This window comes from Gopherus flavomarginatus, chromosome 3 (assembly GCF_025201925.1).
Source record: "Gopherus flavomarginatus isolate rGopFla2 chromosome 3, rGopFla2.mat.asm, whole genome shotgun sequence".
Classification (NCBI taxonomy): Eukaryota; Metazoa; Chordata; order Testudines; family Testudinidae; genus Gopherus; species Gopherus flavomarginatus.
The window spans coordinates 177,556,616-177,582,103 of NC_066619.1; the positions used below are offsets into that span (position 1 = coordinate 177,556,616).

Here is a 25,488-nt window from a genome sequence, read left to right on the forward strand (position 1 = left end):
TTTTCTCCTAATAGTGCTGATGAGGGACCAGCTCTACTCATGAAATGTAGCATGTGGAAGATGTACCAATTTTAAGAACTTTATGGGACAAATCTAACTCCATTTAGGAGTAATACAAGCCTGTAGGCCAACTCAGTTCGATGGCAGTCATTTAAGGGATGGAGAGTTTACTATACTACTTTCCCCCACTTCCCCTTCTAGTCATTCTGGTGTCTGTTTGATTTCATACAGTGCATTGTTCTTCAGCATTAATTATAACAATCTGTCTCCTGGAAAATATCCAGAAGAGTCAGCAAAAACTGCTAAATGCTACACGGAAATTTAAGCGGTTTCCCTAAAATCTTTTATAAGATCTAACCTATTTCCAAAATTTGGAAGACAAAGAAATATAGTATGCATTTGTAAAGAGAACTACAATTTGACATGTCTAGAAACTGGGAAAAAAATACTGGAATAGTGGGGAGAAAAACCAAACTGATCTGGGCTTCAGACTGATTTGCTATCTGGTAAATAAACTAGGAGGCTGTCTTAAACAAAGTTAATTTAAATTTAGACCTTACTATATAATAATCATTAATTCAGAGATAACTGAAATGCTGTTAAGTATCAGAGGGGTAGCTGTGTTAGTCTGGATCTGTAAAAAGCAACAGAGTCCTGTGGCACCTTAAAGACTAATAGATGTATTGGAGCATAAGCTTTTGTGGGTGAATGCCCACTTCATCAGACGCATGCAATGGAAATTTCCAGAGGCAGGTATAAATATGAAATGCTGTTGTAATTGTAGCTTACCTGGAGAATGTACAAGATCAGGGATTGTCTATATTAAAGTTGCATTGGTCTGTTTAGTTATCCTGGTGCAAATACTTAACATAGATGTGTATTAAACCATGCTTGTAGTAGTTTAGCACATCGTTAAATTAATGGAATTTATCTACACTGGTTTAAGTGCATCTATGGTAGAGAGTTGGACAAGTTCAAACAAATTTGCATATGTCCAGGCCTCAGAGATGCTATGTACATTTTATATTATGAAAATACAGGTTCCATTAAAAAGCTACAACTACTAATTTATATGCCAAAGTCAAGACTGCCTGTCATGCATGCAGACACAAAAAAGACAAGACAATTGTACCCACTCAGGTGACTGCCATGGTGGGCAAATCTCCATGATAGTCATCCTGACTTTTAATCTCCTTAATACATTACATACATGGCACTGAACACAGGTAATTCCACTCAAGTATTGCAGTCTCTTTAGTTAAAATCTACGCGCGCGCGCACACACGTGAACCATTTCAGGTCATTTTTTACTGTATCATTAAAAATAATAAAGGTAATGAAAATGTTATCACAATGATACTCTTACAGCAATAAAGGTTTGAGGCACTGTGGGAAGAGAAGACATTTTCTGGCAAGTTTCGTGTTTCTTTGTGACCACGATGGGTCCAGTTTTGTGAAGCATTAACTGCCCTTGAGTTTAAGTGGAGCCAAGGAGACGTGAGGACACTCAGTACCTTCAAAGACCAGGCTCCCTACGTGACAAGAAGTCAGACACCTAGTAAAATGTGCACTTTATGCCCATGATTTTATGATTTGATTTGTCTTCATTGGTTTAAGTTTTTCTGGCACTACAGTGTTGTAAGGAAGACAGACATTAGGTCTGTAACTGTGGCTGAAATCATTTTCATTACTGATTCAGAAAAGAAAAAAATCTCAGCAGAGACTACAGATTGAGAAGGGTGGGGGGCAGAGGCTAATCAATTCCCATAGTCCTGGAGATGGTAGCTTTCAGATCAGAAGGGTGACATACTAGTCAAGAAGCATGGGGAAAATTGCAGTGCTGCCGCCCACGCTGTATCTGGTCTGAGGGCAAAGCACTTCAGTTTCCAGGCCTGTCAGCCTGACACCTTTCAAGAGCACAAAATTCACTTAAAAACTTTCTTAAAATTCAAGAAAACAACTAATGCAGCAGCAGTAGTATCTAAGACATTTCCTCTTCACTCAAACGTGAGCATTCTTTTGAAATAGTTTTGAAATTCATCTTGCTGTAATGTCTTTCACTTTGCAATCCTCATCCCCTAATATCTCTAGGGGAGAGGCCCCTCAGTAAAAACACACAGGAGCTTGTAAATCTTTTTTTTTTTCCTTGGTTAGTTGGCTCATTCCTTTCCCTGTCAAGTATGAAATAGCAGTTTCACAGTGAACTTTTGGAGCACCGAACTCTACCAACCACTGCGCTTCAGAAAAGGCAGCTCTTTGCAGGAAGCAATTTTAGTAATTTTACAGCAGGAAATCAGCACTAAATTTCCAGCAAGAGAGATGTCTATGGTCTCAATTACAGCAGAGGCAACTGACAAAGAGATGGAACAGAACTAATTTGAAGGTAGATGAATCTTGGCAACTTGTGCCTCTTTTTCAGTACCTATTCCCCCTCTCTGGTTATAAACAAAGCCCATTGTTTGCAGAAGTAGCTAAGCAGGTCTTTGGAACGAGAAACACTTAAAATCCTAGGTGCCATTCATACACAGACAAAAGCCGGGCACACTGAAGAAGTGAGAAAAGACTTGATGCTCAATACGTTGAGTTCCCAGTGGGAAAGTAACCTGCACTTTCTAGCTAATACCATGCATGTGACAGAAACAGCTGCAGGTCTGATTGAAAAAAGGTGCTAAACAGGCAACAGAAGAAAAACAAAAATATAAAAAATACAGTACAAGTATTGTGAGTAGGAGGGAAGCAGAAAATATTTTAAATACTTCTCTCCTTTTTTCAGATGTTGGGTCAGGGTCTTCAAGATATATACCAAATGCTGTATTCCTCTCTTATCTACAGTCAATGAGAACAAAACAAATGATAAAATCTCCCTCTGTTCTGTACTCTTAATAAAATGCATAGTACAGAGACAAAAGATATCATTCAGATCCGTCAGCTCAGTCTAAACTAATACTGGGACATGAAGTGAGGACGAACACTGTCCAATCGCCGAGTTAAGATTTCACAGCCAGTATCTGTGATCAGAAGAGTGTGCTCAAACTGCGCAGACCGCTTTCCATCTCTTGTCACTGCAGTCCAGCCATCAGGCCAGGTTTCGTCTTGCCACCCACCTAAAAAGATAATTATTTAAAGATTAAAACAAATTATGGACAATATGAGTTCTTAAATGTGTCCCTTCTAAATAGTATATATGCAGTGACTGTTATAAATATGAATGTGTATTATACACTGAATCAATTTGTCAGAAGCCTTTTAAAACTTCCAGTTTGGGGCATAATAATCTAGTTGGCTTCTATCACTGCCATACCATGCCTGCCATTGATAATACACAGCAAAACATATGAAAAGACAACAAATGCAGATGGGTCTTCAAAGTCAATTTTCTTCACTTCAGTCATTACACTCTTTTAGAGCTTATTAAGGTTGTCAACCTCATCCTGTGATGGCAGCAGACTTACCATGGCAGTGAGAGTCCCTAAGCTGAGGGTATAAAGTTGACTGGCAAGAGGCAACATTTTGGAGTCCAAGTCAGATCACAGTGTCTCTCTCTAGCTAGCCAAGTTCAATATCACATTTAAAGACAATTAAATGTATTTTAAAAAAAAATGCATTAGGAAACCTTCCCTCTGTCCATTAATTCACCTCTGCTTTTCCCCCCTCCCCCAAATACAGGTCACACCCTCCACCTTCTTATGAATTCTCCCTACTCAGCCTCACTTTTCCTCACCAGTGAAAACACACACACCTGCCCTACCTTTGGGAGAGTCTCTCATTTCCCTCAATCTTCCTCCCAATGAGGGATCTCTCCTCCTCCCATCCAGGACTACCCCCATCCTGTTCCCTGGAGCAGGGGGAATGGAAATACACCTAATTCCCAGAACCTGCTCCTGCAGGACTCGGCAACAGTGGAACACAGGGAATGAAGGTATGTCAGCAGGGGCCAGGAAGGAATGAGGAAGGAAAAAAGGGAGAAGGAGCCCAGCTCCTGCAGGATTTTGTAGAGAAACAAGGCTTGGTGGGGAGAATAGGGGAGGAGGGTCAGGGCTGGAAAGGTGCCTCTTCAGAACCCTGGCATGTAGGGGGTTATGGCATCCCCACTGGCTGCATGAAGCTTCAATGCTAGGATATTGGAGGGGAAGGGAGTAGTGTCCTGTGTCCAGTCCAGAACAGGCTCCCTCAGCAGCTCTATGCTAGCTCCCTCCCAGTGCCTCAGAAGTGCCACAGCCAGGCAGCTGCAGGTAGGAACCCTTTGTAAATTACAAAGGTAGCTGCAGGATGAAAGAAAGGGTCCTCAGAGCTGGTTATGGCTCATGGGCCATATGTTTGACACCCCTAGTTTAGAGGAAGTTCCATAACAACAAATGAAACCTTAGCAAAACCCACATTCTCGCTCTATTTACTTAGCCTCCTTTCGAACTCCTGGCCGCTTACCTTCACAGATCATTGGTTCAATTGTAAACACATGACCAGACTTCATCACACCAACAGCCTTATTTTCTGAAATGAAATCAGAATCCAAATTATGGTTGAACACATCTTTCAAGAGTGAAGGACAGAGGGTGTATAGAAGGTTGAATCCCTTTAATGCAGTGTATGCCTGAACTAGCACAGGTGAGGGGAAAAGTCAGAACAGCACTGCAGAGCAACCCATTTTCTTCCAGTTTATACTTCTATCTTCCTCCCCTCCTTTCCTTCTAAATCTAGTATAAATTTTTGTCATACTTCTATTTCAGGCAAAGTGCTTGCAATTCATTCCTGTCTTTTCTAAACTTCAGCTTTCGTCCATGAAAGCGATGAGCAAACGTAATGTAGACACTCCTACAGAAATTTTTTTTAATGGTGAAAAAGCACAAGTGGAAGTCTGAATAAAAAACATATAGTATAATTGTTTAAAATAAAAATTCAAAGAAAATTTTAAAATGTCAATTTGTTTCCATCATCGTTGATACTCCCCCGAGCAATGTGATATACAAAAGTCAAGAGGGGATGAGATTCAGATAATCTTGCTGTCCAGAGGAGACATGGCAACAAACAGTTCTTTTGTGTTTACTTTGGCAAGTAAAGAGTCATTCTGTTACATATTATTTTTGAATTACATTCTATTTAGCTAAGATGTTAGCAGAGATTTTCAAAGCAGTATAGGGATTTACGTATATTAATAAAGTTTGAATAGAGAAGTATCAATTTTAATGGAAGTGTTATGTCTAAGTCACCTACATGGCTTTGAAAAATTTCAACCATTATTTCTTCAGACTGATTTACTGAATATAGTACAGTATATCTTTCTTACACTAAAAGAGGCTTCCCTTTATCCTGATCATGTGCTGCTGTTGCATGCTACAAGCAATTACGCTAAGCCTTCACCCTTTTGTCTCTGTACCAGTTTCATCATCTTGTTGTAGATTTTTCCTCTAATCTTGTTCAGCAGAGTTTGAGGACTAAATTGAGTGGTTTTGGTGGGTTCCTCCCCCCCCTTTAAAAAAATAAATCTATTTGAGTTTAGCCAGAAAGAATGGCCACTCCACTCTTTTCTCATTAACAGTTCTGCTTTGAATCTTTCCTTTTTGCTTCTGTCACTCACCAAAACCTAAAGAAAATAATGTCTTTCTCTCCTCAAAATGAACCTTGCTTATTGTCTCCATCAAAAAAATTGTCCATTGTCGCTAATATCCAGAAATAATTTGTTTTTTTGGTTGGTATAAGATGCCTCCTTTTCCACAGAGACTGGGTATTCATAGAGTTTTATAGGAGAAAACTAAAACAAAAGGGAAGTACTACTTTTCCACCATACCATTAGATGATCTCTTTTTTCATTCCCATTAAAGCTGACATGTTAAGAAGGGCCTGAGCTAGAGGCAGTGACTTCTACGTTATCATCCGTGACAACAACACAACCATCTGTGTGTGATACAGAGCTTGTCAAGAGTAGGAAGCTGAAGGATTTTGGCAGCTATGGGAGAGAAGGCATCATGTCCGGGGAGCTCAGCAGCTAGAGTGGATTGGAGCTGCTTGTCACTGGAGAACTGGTTGGTTTAAGTGACCTTTGCTTCCCTCCCTCAATTCCCCACTGGTCTTTCAAGTTCTCTCTCTTCCCTACTTTCACTCCTCATTTTACCCCTGCTGTGACTGCAAACCGCTGGCTGGTGCACTGTCATCTTCCAAACGGAGTCCAGCTGTGCCAGCCTCAGACATCCCTCCCCATCACTGAATTTTGGTACACACTGGCATGCAGTGAAATCTGCTGTTCCAAATCCCAGAGCACACCACATCACACAGTAATTCAAGTGGAGATAAAGGGAACCAAAACAGATACAGCTACCACAGCAGCCCAAACTTGATGATCATGGCTCTAGGTCACCAAGCAGTAAGTGGGGTACTGGTTACAGCAATTGCACCACTGGGAATGAAATTCCAAGTTTCAGCTCAACCCCATCCATTCCAAATAGCCAGCACTAAGAAAACTGAGTAACTGAATCAACAAAATTGTGAATGGTCATGTGGTAAGCTGTCACTCATCCACCACAGCTAGGGTCCACCATTCCCCCCCGCCCCCCAAAGCAGATGCACATTGGCTCAGCTTGTTCATAACATACTTTAAATCCAACATTCAAGAAATCACTCTGTAAATACAAAGATCCAAAGTGACAGCCTGTCAAGCCATGTGCACAACCTTAGTATGAGAGGAACGAAAGTTAAACATGTTTATTCATCACTAGCAGATAACTGAACAATACTCACTGGCATAATGTGGCACATTGGGAGCAGTATGGAAAAGCTTATGGATCCCATGCCCACAGTAGCTCCGAACAACTGAAAATCCGTTTGCTTGGGCGTGTTTCTGAATAATATTTCCCAGCTCTCGATATCGAACACCAGGTTTTACTGCAAGATAAGACATGCACCATTTTAAAAAGAGCCCTCCTTCAACACATTTTACCATCTACTTCGTACAGGCAAAGGTTGCCACCTGCATTTCTCTATAGAATAAGATTCCAGGATTGCCACTCTGTCTAGGCATCACTCTGTAGCCTAGAATGTCTGGTGAGTCAGTGTGAAGTGATGGAAACAGCTACAAGCGTGGCATAGGGCTCCTTTTTTAGAATATGACCAGGTACAATCATCACTGGGATTCATGGTCTGTTACCGTCCAATTTTTAAGTTCTCAGCCATTTTTGACTTTTTTACACATGGCTTTATGAATTATACCAGTGTGACAACACAGGCTTTCAGCTACCAGTAGCTATATAATAGCAATAGCCGGTATGTCCATCTGCCATTGTGCACAGCCTCTTGCACCATACAGCATTAAATATAATTCAACAGAAGCTCAGTGTGCAAATAAGCTGAGTCTGAGTTGGAAGAGAAGACCAAAGGGGGCCTTGTCTTCTGTTGTCTCAGTCTCACACAGAGGAAGACAAATGAGAGATAAAGAGGGAAATACCTCCTCCATCAAAAAATGAATTTTTCATAAACACAAGCTCCTGTCTTAAAGGAACATAGTTGAAATCACCTAGATTTCAAAAGTAAGAGTTCAAACTTGTCTGAGACACTACACCTGCCCCTGAGTTCCCCAGACAATTTTTGTGGGCTTAGCAATCACATTTTCCTATTTAAAAAAAAAAAACCTCTCTGTATTGTTGCTAGGTAAAAGACCCACACAAACAACAAGAGAATCCAATTGTACACATAGTGCTGTCAGGTACACAAAACAAACAATGAAAAAACAGAAGAAATGTGTCTCTCTAATCTCATTTTAGATGTTAGTTGTAACAGTAACAGATAAAAACATTCATTCAGGAGTATAAATTTAAATTTGACTCTGTCTCTAGCAGTCCACATGAGGCAGAAAGTTAAGCAAACAAAATGGTTTGGAATAATTATTTTGAGCATTTTTAAAAGAGAGAGATTCAATATATATTTCTCAGAGAACAAATTTAACTAGAACTCTATCGTGTGTGTGTGTGTGTGTGTGTGCGCCCTGCTAAACCCATCTGGAGGCCCATCACTGAGACAGCTTACGGGTGCAGGCTCCCAATTCGTAAATTCATAGCACTATCAAGTTATAAAACTAATTTTCTTCACTTTTCATATGGTGCTTTTTGTTAAATGAGTTGATAAAGAAAATGTATTGTTGGGGGAGGGGAGTTATAAAAGTTACCCCCTCCTGGGTTTCCCAAAGCATCCGGTGCGCTCTATCTTTTTTCTAGACTGTGAGCAACTCAGGTCTAGTACGCTTATTTATCTTGCAGAGAATCAAATACATGTTTGCATGCAACAAAAAACAGTGTCATATACATGGATCAGTTAATCAAATAGAGATTATTACTGCTTTTCCTTGTCAATACTCATTGCAAATAAATGTTGCAACAACCATCAAAAGAAACTAAAATACAGTATTTTAAGAGTGACTCTGCTTTGTACAGATAAGCACATTCTACTAGCAACATGCAGTGAGTACAGTTCTGTAATAGTAGTAATTCCTAAGTATTAGTTCACACAAGAGTTCTAATATTGAAAATTAATATAGCATTACACCTTAGGCTTCAGCAATGGTACTTACCTGCATCGATTGCCTGCATTAGGCACTCATAAGTTGTCTGAACTAGTTTCCTTGCACCCTCATCAACTTCCCCAACATAAAACGTCTCATTCAGATCCCCATGATAACCATTGCGATATATAGTGATATCCACTGCAAAGAAAATCAGAGAGAGAAAACTTCTCACTTCCTGGCCCTTGTTTTGCACAATAGTAATTAAATACAAGATACTGTTGCAATGCTAGAGTTACATGTCCAAGTGCTCAGAAATAAGAACATTCCAAAACTCCAGTAACACTGACTTGGCCACACTGTCCATATTATAGATTTTATGGTATGAATTAATAAAAGTGTTATGTAGTTAAATTGTTCATATTAACAAAGGCAGAAGGAAAACATAAGTGCAATACTGTCATAGCAAGCTTATTTCTGACTGCTTGATTTAACAACCTTAAATGTTGCTGAAACACATTTTTTTTGTTTAATTTAAATGGAGGAGGAGCGTGTTCAACATACACACCTGAGGGCCACGTTGGAGTTCCAAAACGGTATGGTGGGCCAGGTAGGGAAGGCTGTGACTCCCCAACCAACCTGGCCCCCGCGCCCTATCTGCCCCCCTCCCACTTCCTGCCCTGACTGCCCCTCTCAGAACACCCGACCCATCTAACCCCACCCGTTCCTTGTCCCCTAACCGCCCCCTCCTGGGACCTCCTGACCCTAACCGCGCCCCCAGAACCTCCGTCCCATCCAACCACCCCCTGCTCCCTGTTCCCTGACTGCCCCCAGGGACCCTGGCCCCTTATCCAATTCCCCCACTCCCAGCCCCCTTACATGCTGCTCAGAGCAGCACATCTGGCAGCTGCGCCGCCCAGCCGGAGCCACGGCCCCGCTGCCGTGGAGCCCAGCAGGAGCTTGTAGCCCCACCACCCAGAGCGCTGGCAGCATGGCGAGCTGTGGCTGCGGGGTAGGAGGGACAGCTGGGGAGGGGCCGGGGGCTAGCCTCCCCAGCCGGGAGCTCAAGGGCCAGGCAGGATGGTCCCACAGGCCAGATGTGGCCAGCGGGCTGCAGTTTGCCCACCTCTGCCTTAGAATCTCTTGCATCTCTGCCAGACTCCAAAATTTAAGTAGCAGTGCAATATCCCTACCTTTTAGCCCATTGTAAGTAATTTCTACTGTGCAAGCTCAGTACATAATTTTTAAACTGTCACCTCTTTGTTAAATCAAACCCCATAGTCCTTAATGAGCACTAAAAGCTTGTCTTCACTGCAAAGCATAAGTAAAAATACCCATGACTAGCTTGAAACTAGCAAGCATGAATAACAACAGTAGTGAAGATGTGGCAGCACAGGCTTTAACACAGGCTAGCAACCTGATAATACCCAGGCGGCTACCCTAACTTCAAGCCTGTGCTGCCACATCTTTACTACTATTGTTAAAGGTGCTACTTATATTAAAGCTAGCATAGGTCTCCCTACCTGTGCTACAATCACACCTTTACTTGCAATCAAGACATATCCTAAATCCATGCCAAATCACAAAGTTCAGTTATTTTTGCTGTAGTCCTGTCCAAGACAGTGTGAATGGAAAGTTTATTTGAATGGGAAAAGTATATACTAAAAAAAAAGTTTACTAAAATTTAAATTTTGACAGAGACAGACCGTGGAAGTTTTCAGCCCCAAATGGGGAATGTTTCAGAAAGTTACGAGCATGTGAAAAGAGTTATGTATGAGAATTATTTTGCAACAGTGATTACGGCAGGTATCTGTGAAGAACATGGGGACGAACTGCAATAATGTATCAATACTGTATGGGATCTGACTGTGGCTATATGACAACTATATTAATGACTGGAATGTTTACTAGGTGCATATGTTGGTTTAGTTTAATAGCAGAGTTGTGGGAAACTAGCTGGACAGTATCACAATGGATCCACGTAATCAACCTCTCAGTAAGCTTTTTGGGAGTCATTAAACCAACGCCTGAGCTTTTAGCTGCAAAGATGTTACTTCCAGGTGCCAGCCAAGTTATAGACTGGTCTTCCCCGTGCTGAGAGCCAACGGATCAAAAGGACTTTAAACGGTTAAAAAAAAAAAGTCACTCTCTGTCCATAGAGGGAAGACAGTTGTCAAGTAGCTGTTCCCTGGCAACAGACTGACACACAAATGCCCTTGGAGGTCTGGAGAAGTCAGGCCTTCCCAAACTTCCACAGGGATGGTAAGCTTTAGGAAAGACAGACATGCATGTAGTCCTTTTAGTATTTTAAAACCCCTTTTCTTTTATTTTATGTTTTATTCCTACTACTAAGACTGAACAATACTTTGATTTAAGAAAGCTCTTTTGGGTCACTGTATTTACTACTGATCACAGCTCCCAAAGGGAAACTTGCAGGTGCCAAACCCAGTCCGGCGAAACACAGTTGTTCCACACAAGGCTGAAGCCTGGGGCCTGAGTGGAAGAATTCCACCCCAAGAAAGGGGCAGGCACGAGGCCCGATACTATGGGGCTGTACTCAGAAACCAGAGAAAGGAGACAGAGATACAGCTAGCCCTGTCACCACGACAGTATCCACCAAATATCATTGTACATTTATGTTATGCTCTTCAACCCAAAATGATCCCAAATTGCTTTACAAACAAAATTAAATAGAAACCCAGGCCACCATACAGGAAACATCCGGGCATGCACTTAACCATATACACACAAGTAGTCCCACGTGAGAACCGGAGGTGAAAAGGTCTATGAACAAAAGTGAAACTGGCTTCATTTATTTTCATTGTCAAAGCTAAGAAAAAAATGCAAAAAGTAAACATTAAAAAATTACTTCTTAAGTACTCCATCCAGCCAAAAGATTCACGGGCCCAGAAGACCACAATCAAAAATATTGCACTTAGACTGCAAGCTCCTCTGGGAAAGGACTTGCCATTTTGTGTCTCTATAAAATACCCTGAGACACTAGGATGCTATACAATAGACATAACATGATAATAACTACGATCAAAAACCATCCTACTAACAATTTATCCCAAACTAATCAAGGATACTAATTTCTACCATTAAAACAGTCAATGTACCAACATTTTGTTTTGTGTTTGTACAGTGCCTGGCACAATAGGTTTCTGATCCATGACTGGGACTCCTGGGCACTATCACAATAAATAATAATAAATAATATATATGATAATTAAAAAGCTGTTAAACTTGGCTTTTGTCCAACTCTAATTAGTTTAAATTTTACTCAATCCATGAATTTGTATATGTAGATGCTAAACGTAACAAAAAAGCTAACTAATGAGTAAAGAAAAAAAACATGCTTGAAGAAATATCTTCCAACCACGATGTGCGATCCTAAATAAAAACTTTGCCCCACTGAGTGTTTCAGCTCTAAAGACTACATGCAAGCAGAGCTGTTGAAAAGTTTGACTTTTACATCACCTACCATTAACAATATCACCCTCTTGCAATGGCCGCCTGTCAGGAATTCCATGGCAGATCACTTCATTCACTGACGTACAGCATGACTTAGGGAAATTATAATAATTCAGCGGGGAAGGATAGCAGTTCCTTGCAATGCAGGCCTAAAACAGATTTAGAAAACATGCACATATTACACTTTAGATTAGCAAAGACATTCGTAAAGGAGTAGAACAGATTTGCAGTATGGCTGATATTTTAAATTCTCTCTGTATTAGCAGCGATGCTTGAAAATATTTCCTCAAATACTTTTTTTCCCTCAATTTGTTTAGACTCCTGACATGCTCACTCTCAGTTTAGTTTAGTTTGTTTTTTTATTTTTTGCATTTCCTCTCAATATTGACAGTATGAAACAAGCTTCATTTATTTTCTTTTGTTTATAGCCATTTTCACTTCCAGTTATCAATGCTGCAATGTCTGGGTTGTTAAATATCTTGTAGGCATATTTATTAGTTTAAAAGCTAACTATTTTGGAGTGGGTGCTTTTTTAAACAATGGAAATATTTTGGCTAGTCTACAGCTTTATAACATTTTATTTTTACAAAAAGTAAAGGCTGAACAAAATTTAAGTTGGCAGCATGCCTTAAACTTTTTTTTAAATTACCTAACTTCTTTTGTCTTTCTGTAACAGTTAAAATGTTCTATACAGACACAGTCTTCACTAACAAGTTAGGTCAAAGGAAGCCACCGTAAATTGACCTGTTAATGTATGCGTCTACACTAATGGGTCCTTTACGCCGACCTAAGACTTGGGCCTTGTCTACCCACAAATTTTCATCAGTTTAATTAAGTCTGTAATCCACCTTGGGAGAGGCATAGTACTAAGTTTGATTTTCATAGGTCGACTGCAAGGTAGTGCAGACACAGCGTTGTGTAATTCAATTTAATTGGCCCCCAGGTGGTGTCCCACAAAGCTCATCTGTGAGCCCTCTAGAGATCATTCTCAACTCTGCTGCACTGCAGCCAGGTACACAGGAAACAGCTCCTCCCCTGCTAAAGCCCCAGGAATTTTTGATTTCCCATTTCCAGTTTGATCAGCATTGGTCACATGCCAGCTTGAGCACAGCTGATCATGGAGCCTACACACCCCAAATGCGCTCCAGCCTGGTCTGCACAGGAGGTGGTGGATCTCATCGCTGTGTGGGGAGAAGAGTCTGTGCAGTAAGAGCTCCAATCCAGCAGAAGAAATGCTGACATCTATGCAATGATTGCTTAGGAAATGGGGGGAGAAGGGCTACACGAGGGACACACAGCAGTGCCGTGTGAAAATAAAAGAACTTAGCCAAGCATACCAGAAGGCAAGGGAGGCGAACAGTCGTTCTGGTGCTGAACCCCACACATGCCAGTTCTACAACGAGCTGCATGCAATTCTTGGGGGTGACCCTACCAGCACCCCCACAAGCAAAGTGGACACCTCACTGGTGTGAAAGTCTAGAGACAACAAGGAGGATGATATGGTGGATGAGGAAGAGGAGGATGGGAGACAGGTAAGCAGTGTATCCATTCTCCCAGAGAGCCAGGAAATATTTTTAACCCTGGAGACCTGTGGGTCACAGAACATCATGGCGGCTGACCGTGATGCTGGGGAAGGCACCTCTGGTGAGTATACAGTTACAATCAAAGTCCAGTTAAACTTTAGCGGGCACACACATTCAGTGGAATTGCATGTTTACTGTGAAGAAAAAGTGATGTGCTGTGGTTCTCTGCTTACAAGAGGGCCCTCTAGCTATGCAGAGGTTAGCCCCTGGAAAAGACTGATTATGTAGACTGGGATAGCCTGGGAATCCTCCATGGATCTCTCTAGGAAACTTTCATGGAGGTACTCTGCAATCCTTTGCAGAAGGTTTCTGGGCAGGGCAGTCTCATTTCTTCCACCATGGTAGGACACTTTCCCACGCAACTCCTGAATTAATTCTGCTGGCATCATTGTGGTACACAGCGTAGCAGCGTAAGGACCGGGTCTATACCCAGACACTTGCAGCATCTCCTTCCTTTCAGCCTCTGTTACCCTCAGGAGACTGATATCACATAGGGTCACCTAGGGAAGTTCTCATTAAAAGTGCTCTTACAAGGACGAAGGGGAAGGGGAGGGCATGTAGAAACCCCACACACACACACATTCCGGATCACCAAACCACACTGCCACTAATGTGCCTTTACTGTGCTCGGCATGGGTCAGCAAGTAGTTTAGAGTGGCTGATACAGGACTGGGGTCCCACATGAGAGATTCTGCAATTTGGGAGTGAAAACATTTCCCCTCTCTTCCCTCCCCGCCCTGTTTCTAAATAGCTTCCCATGGTGCTACGGGAAAGACTGATTGTTCAACTAGCTGTCTCTGCTCCCGCCATGAGCCTGCCATAAACTTCATTAAAAGTGCAGTCACCTTCGGGGAGGTGGGGAAGAAGTGCTACTCACCATGGCTGGAGCAGCAAAATGGCACAGTGAATGGTTACAGAGTCTGATTATGTTATGGCTTGCACCTAGTGTAATAAGGTTGGTTGTTTTTATGGAAATGGCCTTACTATGAAAACATTTTATTCATGTACAATGGCTCCTTTATTTTTTCCCCGTGACTGACAGCTGGAAATATGTCCTTCGGCGTGTCATCAACAACTGAAAGCAGACTTTCGCTGATTAGGAGGAGGAGAAAACACAGGACATGTTCACTGAGATAATGAACGCCTCTGGGACAGCTGACACAGAGCTGAAAGCGTGGAGGATTTCACTGTCCGAGAAGTTGGACTTGGACATGGAGAGCAGGAAAACTTGCAATGAGAGAGCGTGCAGCACAGGATGAGATGCTTCAGATGATGAGGGACCAAGCAGACATGTTGAGGCGTCTGGTTGAACTGCAAGAACAGAAGCAGGGGGGTAGAGTCCGTCTGCAGACCCTGGTGGACAGGCAGCCAGCATTGCCTGGTGCAGAATCACCCTCCCTAAAGCGTTCCATGAGGCATGGGAGAAAAGTCCATTATCCCCTTCACTTAACTCAGGGGGAGGGTTCAAGGAACAGAAGGCGCCCATTCACAGACCTTTGATGGTCTGAAATGTGGTGTTATGTTACACAGTTGAAAATGTTTCTCCCGTTCCAACTTTACAACCCCTTTTCCCCAAGATTACCTTTTTTCCCCCGTTCTCCCTCTTTACTTATGCTTGTTAAATAAAGTAAATAGATTCACGAAATAATTGTTCTTTATTGAGTAGAAGCAGTGGGCTTAGGCGAGGGGCGGTGGCTTTACAGGGAAGTGATACAAGACAGGTGAAGGTTTGAGAAAGCACAATGCAGTCAAGCAGCTCACATTACTGTGACTCATTACTGAATTGGCTTTTCAAAGCCTCGCGGATATGCAGCACCCCCTGCTGTGCTCTTCTTATTGCCCTGGAGTCTGGCTGCTCAAAAATGGCTCCCAGGTGATCTGTCTCAACTGCCCACCCCTGTGGAGAAGTTTCCCCCTTTTTTCCCCCACAGATATCATGGAGCATACAGCAGGAAGCTATAACCACGAGTATGTTCTCCTCACTAAGGTCCAGCCTTGTTAACAGATTTCTCCAGTGCCCCTTCAAACGACCAAAGGCACATTCAACCACCATTCAGCACTTCCTGAGCCTATAGTTGAACCGTTCCTTACTGCTGTCCAGACGGCTTGTGTATGGCATCATGAGCCATGGGAGCAAGGGGTAGGTGGGGTCCCCTAGGATAACTACAGGCATTTCAACATTGCCAAGGTTCATTTTGTGGTCTGGAAAGAAAGTCCCGGATTGCAGCTTTTTGAACAGACCTGAGTTCCTAAACATAAGCGCATCATGAACCTTTCCCGACCATTCTGTTTTGATGGCGATGAATTGCACCATGATCCACCAGCACTTGCAACACCACTGAAAAGTATCCCTTTTGATTTATGCACTCTTTGGCAAGGTGGTCTGGGTGCCAAGATGGGGATATCTATCGCCCCACCGCAATTACGGAACCCCATCAAGGCAAAACCATTCACTATGTCCTGCATATTTCCCAGACTCACTACCCTTCGTAGCAGAAGTGGCTTAATGACCCTGCACACTTGGAGCACAGCAGTTCCCACAGATGATTTACCTACTCCAAATTGATTCCCTCAACTGATAACTGTCTGGCATTGCAACCTTCCAAATAGTGATTACCGCCCACTTCTCCACTGTCAGAGCAGCTCTCATTTTTGTGTTGCTGAACCACAGGGGAGGGGAAACTGCACAAAGTTCCTGGAATGTGGCCTTCCACATTCAAAAGTTCTACAGCCACTGCTCATCCTCTCATACCTGCAAAACGATGCGGTCCCACCAGTCAGTGCTTGTTTCACGGGACCAGAAACGGTGCTCAGAGTGCAGCTGCTCTGCGACTGCCAGCAGCAACTGTGAATTGTTTTTTTCAATGGCTTGCAGCCAGGGCTGTTTGCAGAACAGCACTATGTTCCACGCAGTGGACCCTACTTTGGCTCTGGAAATACTGCAGGAGAAGGCACGAGGTGTTTGAGATGCTCACAGCAAGAGTGCACAACTGAGCAGGCTTCATGCTTATGGGGTTATGGCCTCCACGCAGCAGTTTTAACGTGCAAAAACCACTGTGGTGTTTGCCGTTGATATGAGGGAGGGAGCACTGCATCATGGGATGCCAATGCAATGTTCCCATTCTCCCCTGCAACAATGTTTTGGTCCCATGAGGAATTGCACAAACTTTCCAAAACACACTGTGACAAGTTGCACTTTGGGAAAGCTACTCATGATGCACTGCTAGTGAGAACGCACTCCGACTTAATTAAAGAGGGGGAGGGATAGCTCAATGGTTTGAGCATGGACCTACTAAACCGAGGGTTGTGTGTTCAATCCTTGAGGGGGCCACTTAGGGATCTGGAGCAAAAATCTGTCTGGGGATTGGTCCTGCTTTGAGCAGGGGCTTGGAGTAGATGACCTCTTGAGGTCCCTTTCAACCCTGATATTCTATGATTTAGAGGCTTGGAATCGAATTAGATAAAGTCGACTTAATTTTGTAGTGTAGACAAGCACAATGTAACTCTGGAAAAATAAAATTGCTCCTGAAACAGTTATTAACCCTATTAACAATACTCACTGCTATCAGTTGGTTCTATGCAAGGCCAGCCCACCACTAATGTTTTTTGCCTCTAACAATTTACATGCTAGCTGCTCCTATTGAAAATTTTAAGAGTAAGTTAGTTTCATCCCTGTTAAACCATATTAAACATTAATCTTCAGGAGCGCTCGGCATCCTCCACTCCTCTCAGCTCAAATCAGGTTGTTCCCTCTTGCTCTTGGCCCAGCTGCCCTAAATGCAGATAGCAAAGTAGCTAACATAACGCTTCTCCACATCAGCGATTTGTATCCGACATTACAAGATCTGCAGGAACTGCTGCACACTTTGTACACTCCACAGTAACCCTGGCCCCAATATAAACAAATTCTTAAGTGGACTTTATGAAAACCATAAAATCAAAATAAATTAGAACTTAAGCCCTCATCCAGCAAAGCACTTACTAGACTTAAAGTATTTTGCTGGATTTGGTCCTTAATTTGCCTGAATTGTACCCGGCAGCTGGTTCCAGAGCAGGGGAGGCTAGTGGGTCAACATGAGCTATATTCATGGATTCTGCATAACAGCCAGCTCCATCCCTGTTCTCTTAAGCTCCCCAGTGTGATTCCTGGCAAGGGACCTTTGGAGCCTCCACATTTGGGGTGGGGTTCGGAGTTTTAAATGTAACATTCTTGCTATGTAAATGTTGTAATGTCTATTACCTAGTAGCTTTAAACTGAGAGGGAGTGAGGTTTTTTAAGCTGGAAATTGAAGGTAGTTTGGAAATACAGAAAATCAGATGGACATTTTGGCAGTAACACACACCACATAGTCCTACCAAATAGAAGGGATAAAAGAGCACATACAAATCCAAAAGTATGTTAAAGTAGCCTTACTAGATGAACGGCATGATCTATTTCCTCGGTAGTTATGCCTGGTTTCACCATCATGGCAGCAACATCCAACACTTCTCTAGCAAGCTGTAAGTGAGAGATCAGGAACTACTTATTCAAAAATATACACAGACTAAGTCACTAGAACACTGAGTAACCCCCAAGGGAGGAGCAGTCAATCTACTGTGGATACAACTAGGGTGCTAGGATGAAAGGGAAAATTAGGACTTTTGGAAATCAATGGGACTTGTACTTCTAAATCACTCAGACACCTTTGAAAATCCCACTCACTGTTTATAATTAATTGGACATAGAATCCTGCCAAGTGAAATGAACCACTTAATTAAACCTGGCAGTTATTATCAATAAACTAATTACAATTGGAAAGTTCTTATTCAACACATCTACTTATTTTGGAGGCTCCTAGTCCTGTTAGCACCACCAACAACTATTGGAGGGCAGGGGGGAGAATTCTGTTCTCACTTATACATTATCAACAGAATTATTGGCTAAGTTCTCATTGTAGAATCTTTGTTACTGGATATATCAGAGCCAGAAAGCAGCCCGCTTGACTTTCAGATCTCAGGTTGATTCTGCAGTCATGACAGGTAGAAAAGTTATCTTTTCACTTGCAAAATAAGCAAATTTAATCTGGAGTTGCTCGGAGAGAAACAGAGGCAGAAGCATGTCAATTTTAGTCAGTAACTTTTCATAGTACAACTGCACTTTCAAAGTTCATACCCTTATGGAGAATTGTCATAAACTAGTAAAATCACAAGTTGTCTACATTTATGAAGAGCATACATATTCTGTAAAACAAACTCACCCTACACACTAATCGCATCCCTTCTATATCTTCAGAGGAAAGGATTTTTATTTGAGAAGTTCCTTTAAGTGCCTGTTCTGATTCAGACATGCCTTTAAAAAAAAAAAAGATTATATTTAGGGTCAATTTTTACACACACACACACACACACACACACACACACACACACACACACACACACACACACTCTCTCTTAATGTACTTAAGGTAATACAAATGTACCTCTTTTCAACAAACACATTGACAATAAACTCATCAGTCAAGGCAATATTAACATCTGACTAACCTCAAATTCACTGCCTTCCCACACAAACTCCCCAGGTCCTCATCTCCACACAAACTCTCATCCATTTCCAGCATACAATCATCCATAATGCCCACAGCCAATTACTCAAAGTCTTGCTCAAACACACAACTCCAACATCAGATGTTTTAAGGAAACAGACCTGTCTGTCTATTGGTAAAATATAATAATATTGCAAAGGGTGGAGTTACGGCTATATGAAGAACTAGCTAGTTGAATGAATAATTTTCTACAAGAGGCAGAGAGCATTACAAAGGCTTCTGATAGCAGCTAACATTGTAAAAATTGCTGTACCCATCCAATGGAAAAGTGTTCAACTTATTCCCATTGTGACTTTGTGCCACATCACAGTTTTACAATTTCAGTTAAAAATAATGACTATCAAAATCAATACTTCATATTATTTTGATATTTAGTTTAACACAAATAATTTAAGTTTGTCTAAGGTTTAAAAATGGCTTCTGAATAATTTTTTTTTAATTGTCTAACATTAACTTATTAACATTTTCCAATGTAAAAAAGAAAGGATCAAAATAATTGAAGAACCAAATACGTTTTGAAGACTCTCTCTCTCCATAAGTAAGAGCCTGGCACTAAAATGCCAGGTGTCTTAGTTTGTCCATCTTCTTCAATGATTACTGGTGAAAAAAACAAGTTATGCAAAAATATCTATAGACCATTTTACAGTACATTTGCAACAGGGACCCTAATGTCATTGGGAGTAATTTTATGGAATAAGTCATGTGAGTCAACTTTTGAAATAACCCTTATTACATGTACTTTGTTATTCAATAAGGCACAGACCTAGTGCTGTATTTTGAGAGAACAGAGTTCAAAATGCATCCGTTTATGACAACTCACTACAAGTTCTGGAGTATCTATGAAACATATGCAACCTTACTGCTGAAAGGATTTTGTCATGAAAGGACTATTAAAGACAAATTCCTCTCTCCAGTTACTTTGTTATAAGAAGTTTTAAGAGTACATGCAGCCTAAATCAACAAAAGCAAAAATTTTTAATTGTGATGCATTTCAAATTACCTAGTGGGTGATCAGCATAATCTGGTCTCTGAATATAACTTGGCACAGGCCTCGTTGGCATCTAAATGAATCACAATCAAAGCTAGTTAGATTGTAAAAGCAGTTATAGTCATAAAAAAAGCAAAGACACATACATAAAATTTAATACAATTAAACCTGGCAAATCATACTCCTTGCTAATCCCCATGCCGTATGGTTTACACACACACAAATCTCTCTCTCCACTCATTTTTCAGCAGAGATTTAGTGGTAGAGCACTCTTCCAAAGTCTGCATCCTCATTGCTTTTATACTACAGAACCTTTAGTAGCCTTCATATAAAAAAAATCACACGTTACATGTCGATTTTGGGATGTGCTATCCCTGCTGTTTCATAGTGTTTGTTCATTTACTCCAACTTGCAAAGTTCACTAACTGCAGATTGATCCTCCAGTTATTAGTATGAATTAGTGAGATTTTACTGTTTTGTTTAAATAACATCCCTATCCACAGTACATTGAGAAAAACATCAGTAGGATACTTTGGTGAAGCAGGCTACACTACAAGTAAATTAGATAAACAGATGCACAAATAAAATGCTGCTAAGCCACCAAGCCTCAATAAAAACTGTAATGTATTTTAGAGTATCTGTTTCTTCTCTTCTTTGCATAGTTTAGGCTCCAATCTTGCAGACTTAGGCCTTGTCTACCCACAAATTTTCTTCAGTTTAACTAAAGGTGTGTTTTTAAATGATTTAGTAAAACCAGCACAAAATCCTGCATAGACCATCTTTTTCAGTTTAAGAATGGCCTATATAGATTAAGTGTAAATTGATTCATTACCAATTTAAGGTAAACCAAAATAAGCCACTCAAACCAAAATATGAGTGTCTACACAACGTTTTGTTTCACTAAACCAGTTTTTAGACTGATTAAAATTAAGCCAGTGTATCTTTCTCATGTAGACCAGCCATTACACTCAAGCGTAACTTCACCTACTAGGAGTAGTTCCCTTGACTTAGATGAGACTACTCATTGCATAAAGTCAAACACATATACACATTTTTGCAAGATCAGGAACTTAATTTTTTAATGCTTTGTAGCCATGAGAACAACAGTGTGGTGTTGGCAACAATACTGCTACTGGAGCAAACAGCTCAGATATATCATAAATCCATAACTTTCAATGGGATTTAGATGCATAAATTTGAACATCTACCCCAATATAGTTTCACAAATTTCCAACAAACTTAAGTTTTGTTTATTTGACGATCTTTAATTATTCTCCTTCCTCTCCTGCAGTGGGACTAATTTCCAACCTCTAATATTATTTTAACTCATGCATTCCTTATGATTCACTCCTTCCTGTTTTTCCCCATAAAATGTCCCATACTAGACATCTATGAATGGAAAGATCATACTACGTAGTCTTAAAATTTTATATGTTTTATACACACACACACACTTTCTCTGAATGATCAATTGCCAAGGACTTTCCCTTCTCTGACTTCATTGCTAACAGCATCTGAAAAAAAATCAGATATTACTTCTGCCACTTGTAATAGATAACGTAGCCACTTACTAGGGGATAATGTGGTCTGAGTTTACCAGTATATCGATAACCAGCCCAGGGATCTGTGTTAATGTCACCTTCCACAGTCCAAGATGAAACTTCACGTTTAGCTTTTTCATCTTCTGCAAAATAAAAAATAAAACTAAATTTCAGGATATTGGGACAAATTAACCACCTATTCCAAAAATAGGGAGAGTATGAAAGGTGACTTGAAAAGAAAAACAAACATCTCAATTTGCACCTTTGGGGGGGGGGGGGAGGCTTCTTTACAATATTCACAAAGAGAGTCTGAAAGTGTATTTGTTTGTTTTCAAGTTTATTTTCCCTGTTTTTTTTTCCATTAGATATGTAGGTCTTATCTGTTTTTACTCTAAGGAAAATGCAAGGATTTATAGGACAATGATACTGGAAACACCAAGCAAGCGAAATCTAATTACTGAGGGGAAGTGATTTTCATTCAGACTCCCCAATACCCTGTTCTGTGTTTGTTTTTATTAACTCTTGGGATAAAATACATCTCTGCCCCTTCGATTAAGGCAGCGGTTCTCAAACTTTAGCAAGCCGAGGACCCCCATTTTTACTTAAAATTTTTCATGGATCCTCAAACCCATCACTCGGCCCCAGACCCCGCCCCACTCCACTACTTCCCCACCACAGTGGAATAGCCAGCATGGGATATTTGGGTGGGCAGGCAACTACAGGGGGGCTGGGAGGGTGACCTGCTCCCATCCCTACAGCTGGGCTTGTGGGGGGCCATGGATGGACCTTCTGGCCAGAGGCTTCCCGGGACTCATGGCACGTACCCAGCTCTGGGAGGAAATGCTGCTCTCCAGCACATATGACTCCTGGCTCCCTTCCAGGTCCTACCACCCCATGATCAGGCAGCACTTTAAAGGGTCCGGGGCTCAGGCTTCTGTGGGGAGCCCTGGGCCCTTTAAATCCCACTAGAGCCCTGCCACCGCTACTTCGGGGCTGCAGCAGTGGGGCTCTCTGGTTATTTAAAGGGCCCAGGCTTCCTGGAGCTCTTTAAATCACCGCCAGAGCCCTGCCACCCCTACCCCAGAGCTGCGGAAGCAGGGCTCCGTTGGCAATTTAAAGGGCCTGGGGCTCCCCACGGCGAGAGCCCTAGACCCTTTAAATCACCGCCACAGCTCTGCCGCCCCTACCCCTGGGCTGTGGCAGTGGGGCTCCACCAGCCATTTAAAGGGCCTGGGGCTCCCCGCAGCGGCTGGAGCCCGGACCTCTTTAAATCACTGGAGTCCTGCCGTCCCTACCCTGATATAGTGGGGTTTCAGCTATAACGCGGTAGGGATTTTTGGCTCCCCATGACCGTGTTATAGTGGGGTAGAGGTGTAGTGCAGTAAGTTTCCTCCTTCATGCGTAACCCCAAGCTAATGCAACACAGTTCTTTATCAGTCTGCTAAGAGTGCTGGAGGAGATGACAGGAGTACTAGAGTACCAGAGAGAGAGAAGGAATTTACTCAGGGGTAAGGGAGTAGCCTTGCTGTATCATCTTTAACTAGTGACGTGATTCCTTGTTTCTGCTTTCTCATTTCGAGATCTCAGGAGTATGAGAACAGTCTACCATGGCAATCCCAATGAGTGTCACCAGACTGCTTGTTGTTTCTGTGGATACAGACTAACACGGGCTACCCCCTGATACTTGACACCAATTACTTAAGTTCATCAGAGTCTGCATGTCTAGCGTTTGAGCATCTACCAGAACGATGGCTGATAAACATAAGGCTTTTTGTTCTTTTGGTAAATCCCGCATGGGACAATTTAAAAAAAAAAACAAAAAACAGTTTTCAGGTTTCTGAAAAGCTTTAAGAATTATCATTTAGAATTATCTTGAATTATCATTTAGAATTATCTTGAATTATCCGTTAGAATTCAGTAGTTAGTGGCATCGGGGGAAGGGGAACTGGAAGAGTCAGGACCAGTGAAGAATTGCTCAGGTGCTCTCAGGCCTTTATGCTACTGTAAAGTGAGTAGCTTTACACTGAGCCGTCAAACCTGTCACTGACAAGTGGGCAGGAGCACTGTGGGATTGCACTGAGTGGATTAATTGCACCACTGCATCTAAAATACTTGCATTTCTGGTCTGTACTGCCATTGCAATGGTGCAAAGTGACCCAATACTGAATGCTACTGTGGCAAGAGTTGCCTGGGGAAGAGTCTAAATTAGAAAAATTCATTAGTGTTTTTCTGTGCTGCTTCCAAATAATAAAAACAAATATGACATTTTAGTCTGGGAACAAGACTCTTAGCGAGCTTAAGGTAGGTCACGTGGGGGGTGGGAGGAAGGAAGTCAAGAGTTTGGCTTCTATCCCTCTCACTTATTTTTAATGCTGATCTCCCTTTTATCTATTTCTTTGATGTTGGGTATTTTTCTTCCCTACATTCTTCTAAATGTTGGACTTTTATGAGTAATGCACCCAGTCAGAGCAAATGGATTATAACAGCCAAAGTAGAGCGATTTGAATATATGAAGTATTGTTATTGAGAAATAACCACACAGGCATGTAAATTAGACACCCACAATCCAAGTTCAAGGAAATGCATACACACAAACAACTCTACAGTTGTGGAACATATAAATGAGTTTACACTAGGGAAACTTTGCCAGCCTTTTCCTGCACCAGTGCTACTGATAGAGGAACCTGTAGCGTAGGCCGAGCACATGCATTTCTACTACTGTGCCACCTACTAAAAACTGTATAACCTGGTTTCACAACAGCATCCACCACTGGTAGTGCTAATGTAAAAAGATGTTACAGAGCTTTTCTACATACATAAGCATTAAATGTCCGGCATAGCTGTACTCTGATTGGCTGTCTGGGACGTTTCAATTTTAGTATAACCATTCCAACTTTTTTTTTTCCTTGTGCCTCAGGCATTAAAAACACAAAATGCAAAAAGTCTGGCAATATGTCACTGCCATAACTTGTTCTCCTTTCTCTGTTGACAGTTTAGCTCTCAGCAGTACTTCGGTCAGACATGGGTGTGTGGCATGAATAGAAATAAAGAGATTTATATGCCAAAACCCTTTAGTTTTACCTAGATCTATAGTAACAGTTTAGGGCCTAAGCTGAATCTCCAATGTGCAGTGCATGCTGCCAGGTATCTCAGAAAAACCCACAACCGTGCTTACTCATGCATGCACATTAGCGTAGAATCAGAGTACATTGTATAACTGAGGACAGAATGTAGCCCTTATTTTGCATTTTGAAACTAGATTGAAAAAAACACTTGCAATAGCATGAATAGTTGACTTTCATATACAAATTCAAAACTGAATAAATACTGGATAAGGAGATTACTTACTTGCTTTCTTGTGTAGTAACTTGTGAGTGACCCAGCTTCCCTTAAAACATTCCTGAAAGTGAAAATAATATAAAAATCAACGTTGCTTGGAACAGAACGTGACCTCTACAAAACGAATGACAAACTACATTTAACAAGGATTCTATTACCTATGTTAGCAACACTTAAGAACACTGCTTTAACTGCCAGAGTCAAGACAGGAAAATACTGTATTCAACAGGTTTATAATGCAAACGGGAGGGAACTGAGCCAAACAGCTGCAACCATTTCACTACAGCAACTTGATTTCCTCTCATCTCCTTGATATTGTCCCACTATTACTTTTCTGTGTAACCAAGCACTACAGTTGCAACAAGGATGATGTAGTATCGGGCAGTTCATAGAATCACAGCAGTCAGAGGTGAAAAGGCTCATTCAATCATCCAGTCCACCTCCCTGCCAATGCATGCTAGGTACTTACCACATTTCCTAGTTTCAACTGGGAAGG

At 41.6% G+C, this 25,488-nt stretch overlaps 1 protein-coding gene across 1 annotated transcript in view; it reads right to left on the reverse strand.

Annotated features, from left to right (window-relative positions):
• Positions 1–1,126: 1,126 nt before the first annotated feature.
• Positions 1,127–25,488, reverse strand: part of METAP1 (methionyl aminopeptidase 1) — a 38,096-nt gene continuing 13,734 nt past the window's right edge. The window contains exons 2-11 of the mRNA XM_050944454.1: positions 25,002–25,053; positions 21,684–21,796; positions 20,125–20,185; positions 18,780–18,871; positions 17,957–18,040; positions 11,970–12,108; positions 8,555–8,686; positions 6,733–6,876; positions 4,426–4,491; positions 1,127–3,104 (exon numbers count right to left, since the gene is read on the reverse strand). Of these exons, the coding sequence (XP_050800411.1) occupies positions 2,941–3,104; positions 4,426–4,491; positions 6,733–6,876; positions 8,555–8,686; positions 11,970–12,108; positions 17,957–18,040; positions 18,780–18,871; positions 20,125–20,185; positions 21,684–21,796; positions 25,002–25,053 (1,047 nt within the window). The 3' untranslated portion in view covers positions 1,127–2,940. The remainder of the gene's footprint in view (positions 3,105–4,425; positions 4,492–6,732; positions 6,877–8,554; positions 8,687–11,969; positions 12,109–17,956; positions 18,041–18,779; positions 18,872–20,124; positions 20,186–21,683; positions 21,797–25,001; positions 25,054–25,488) is intronic.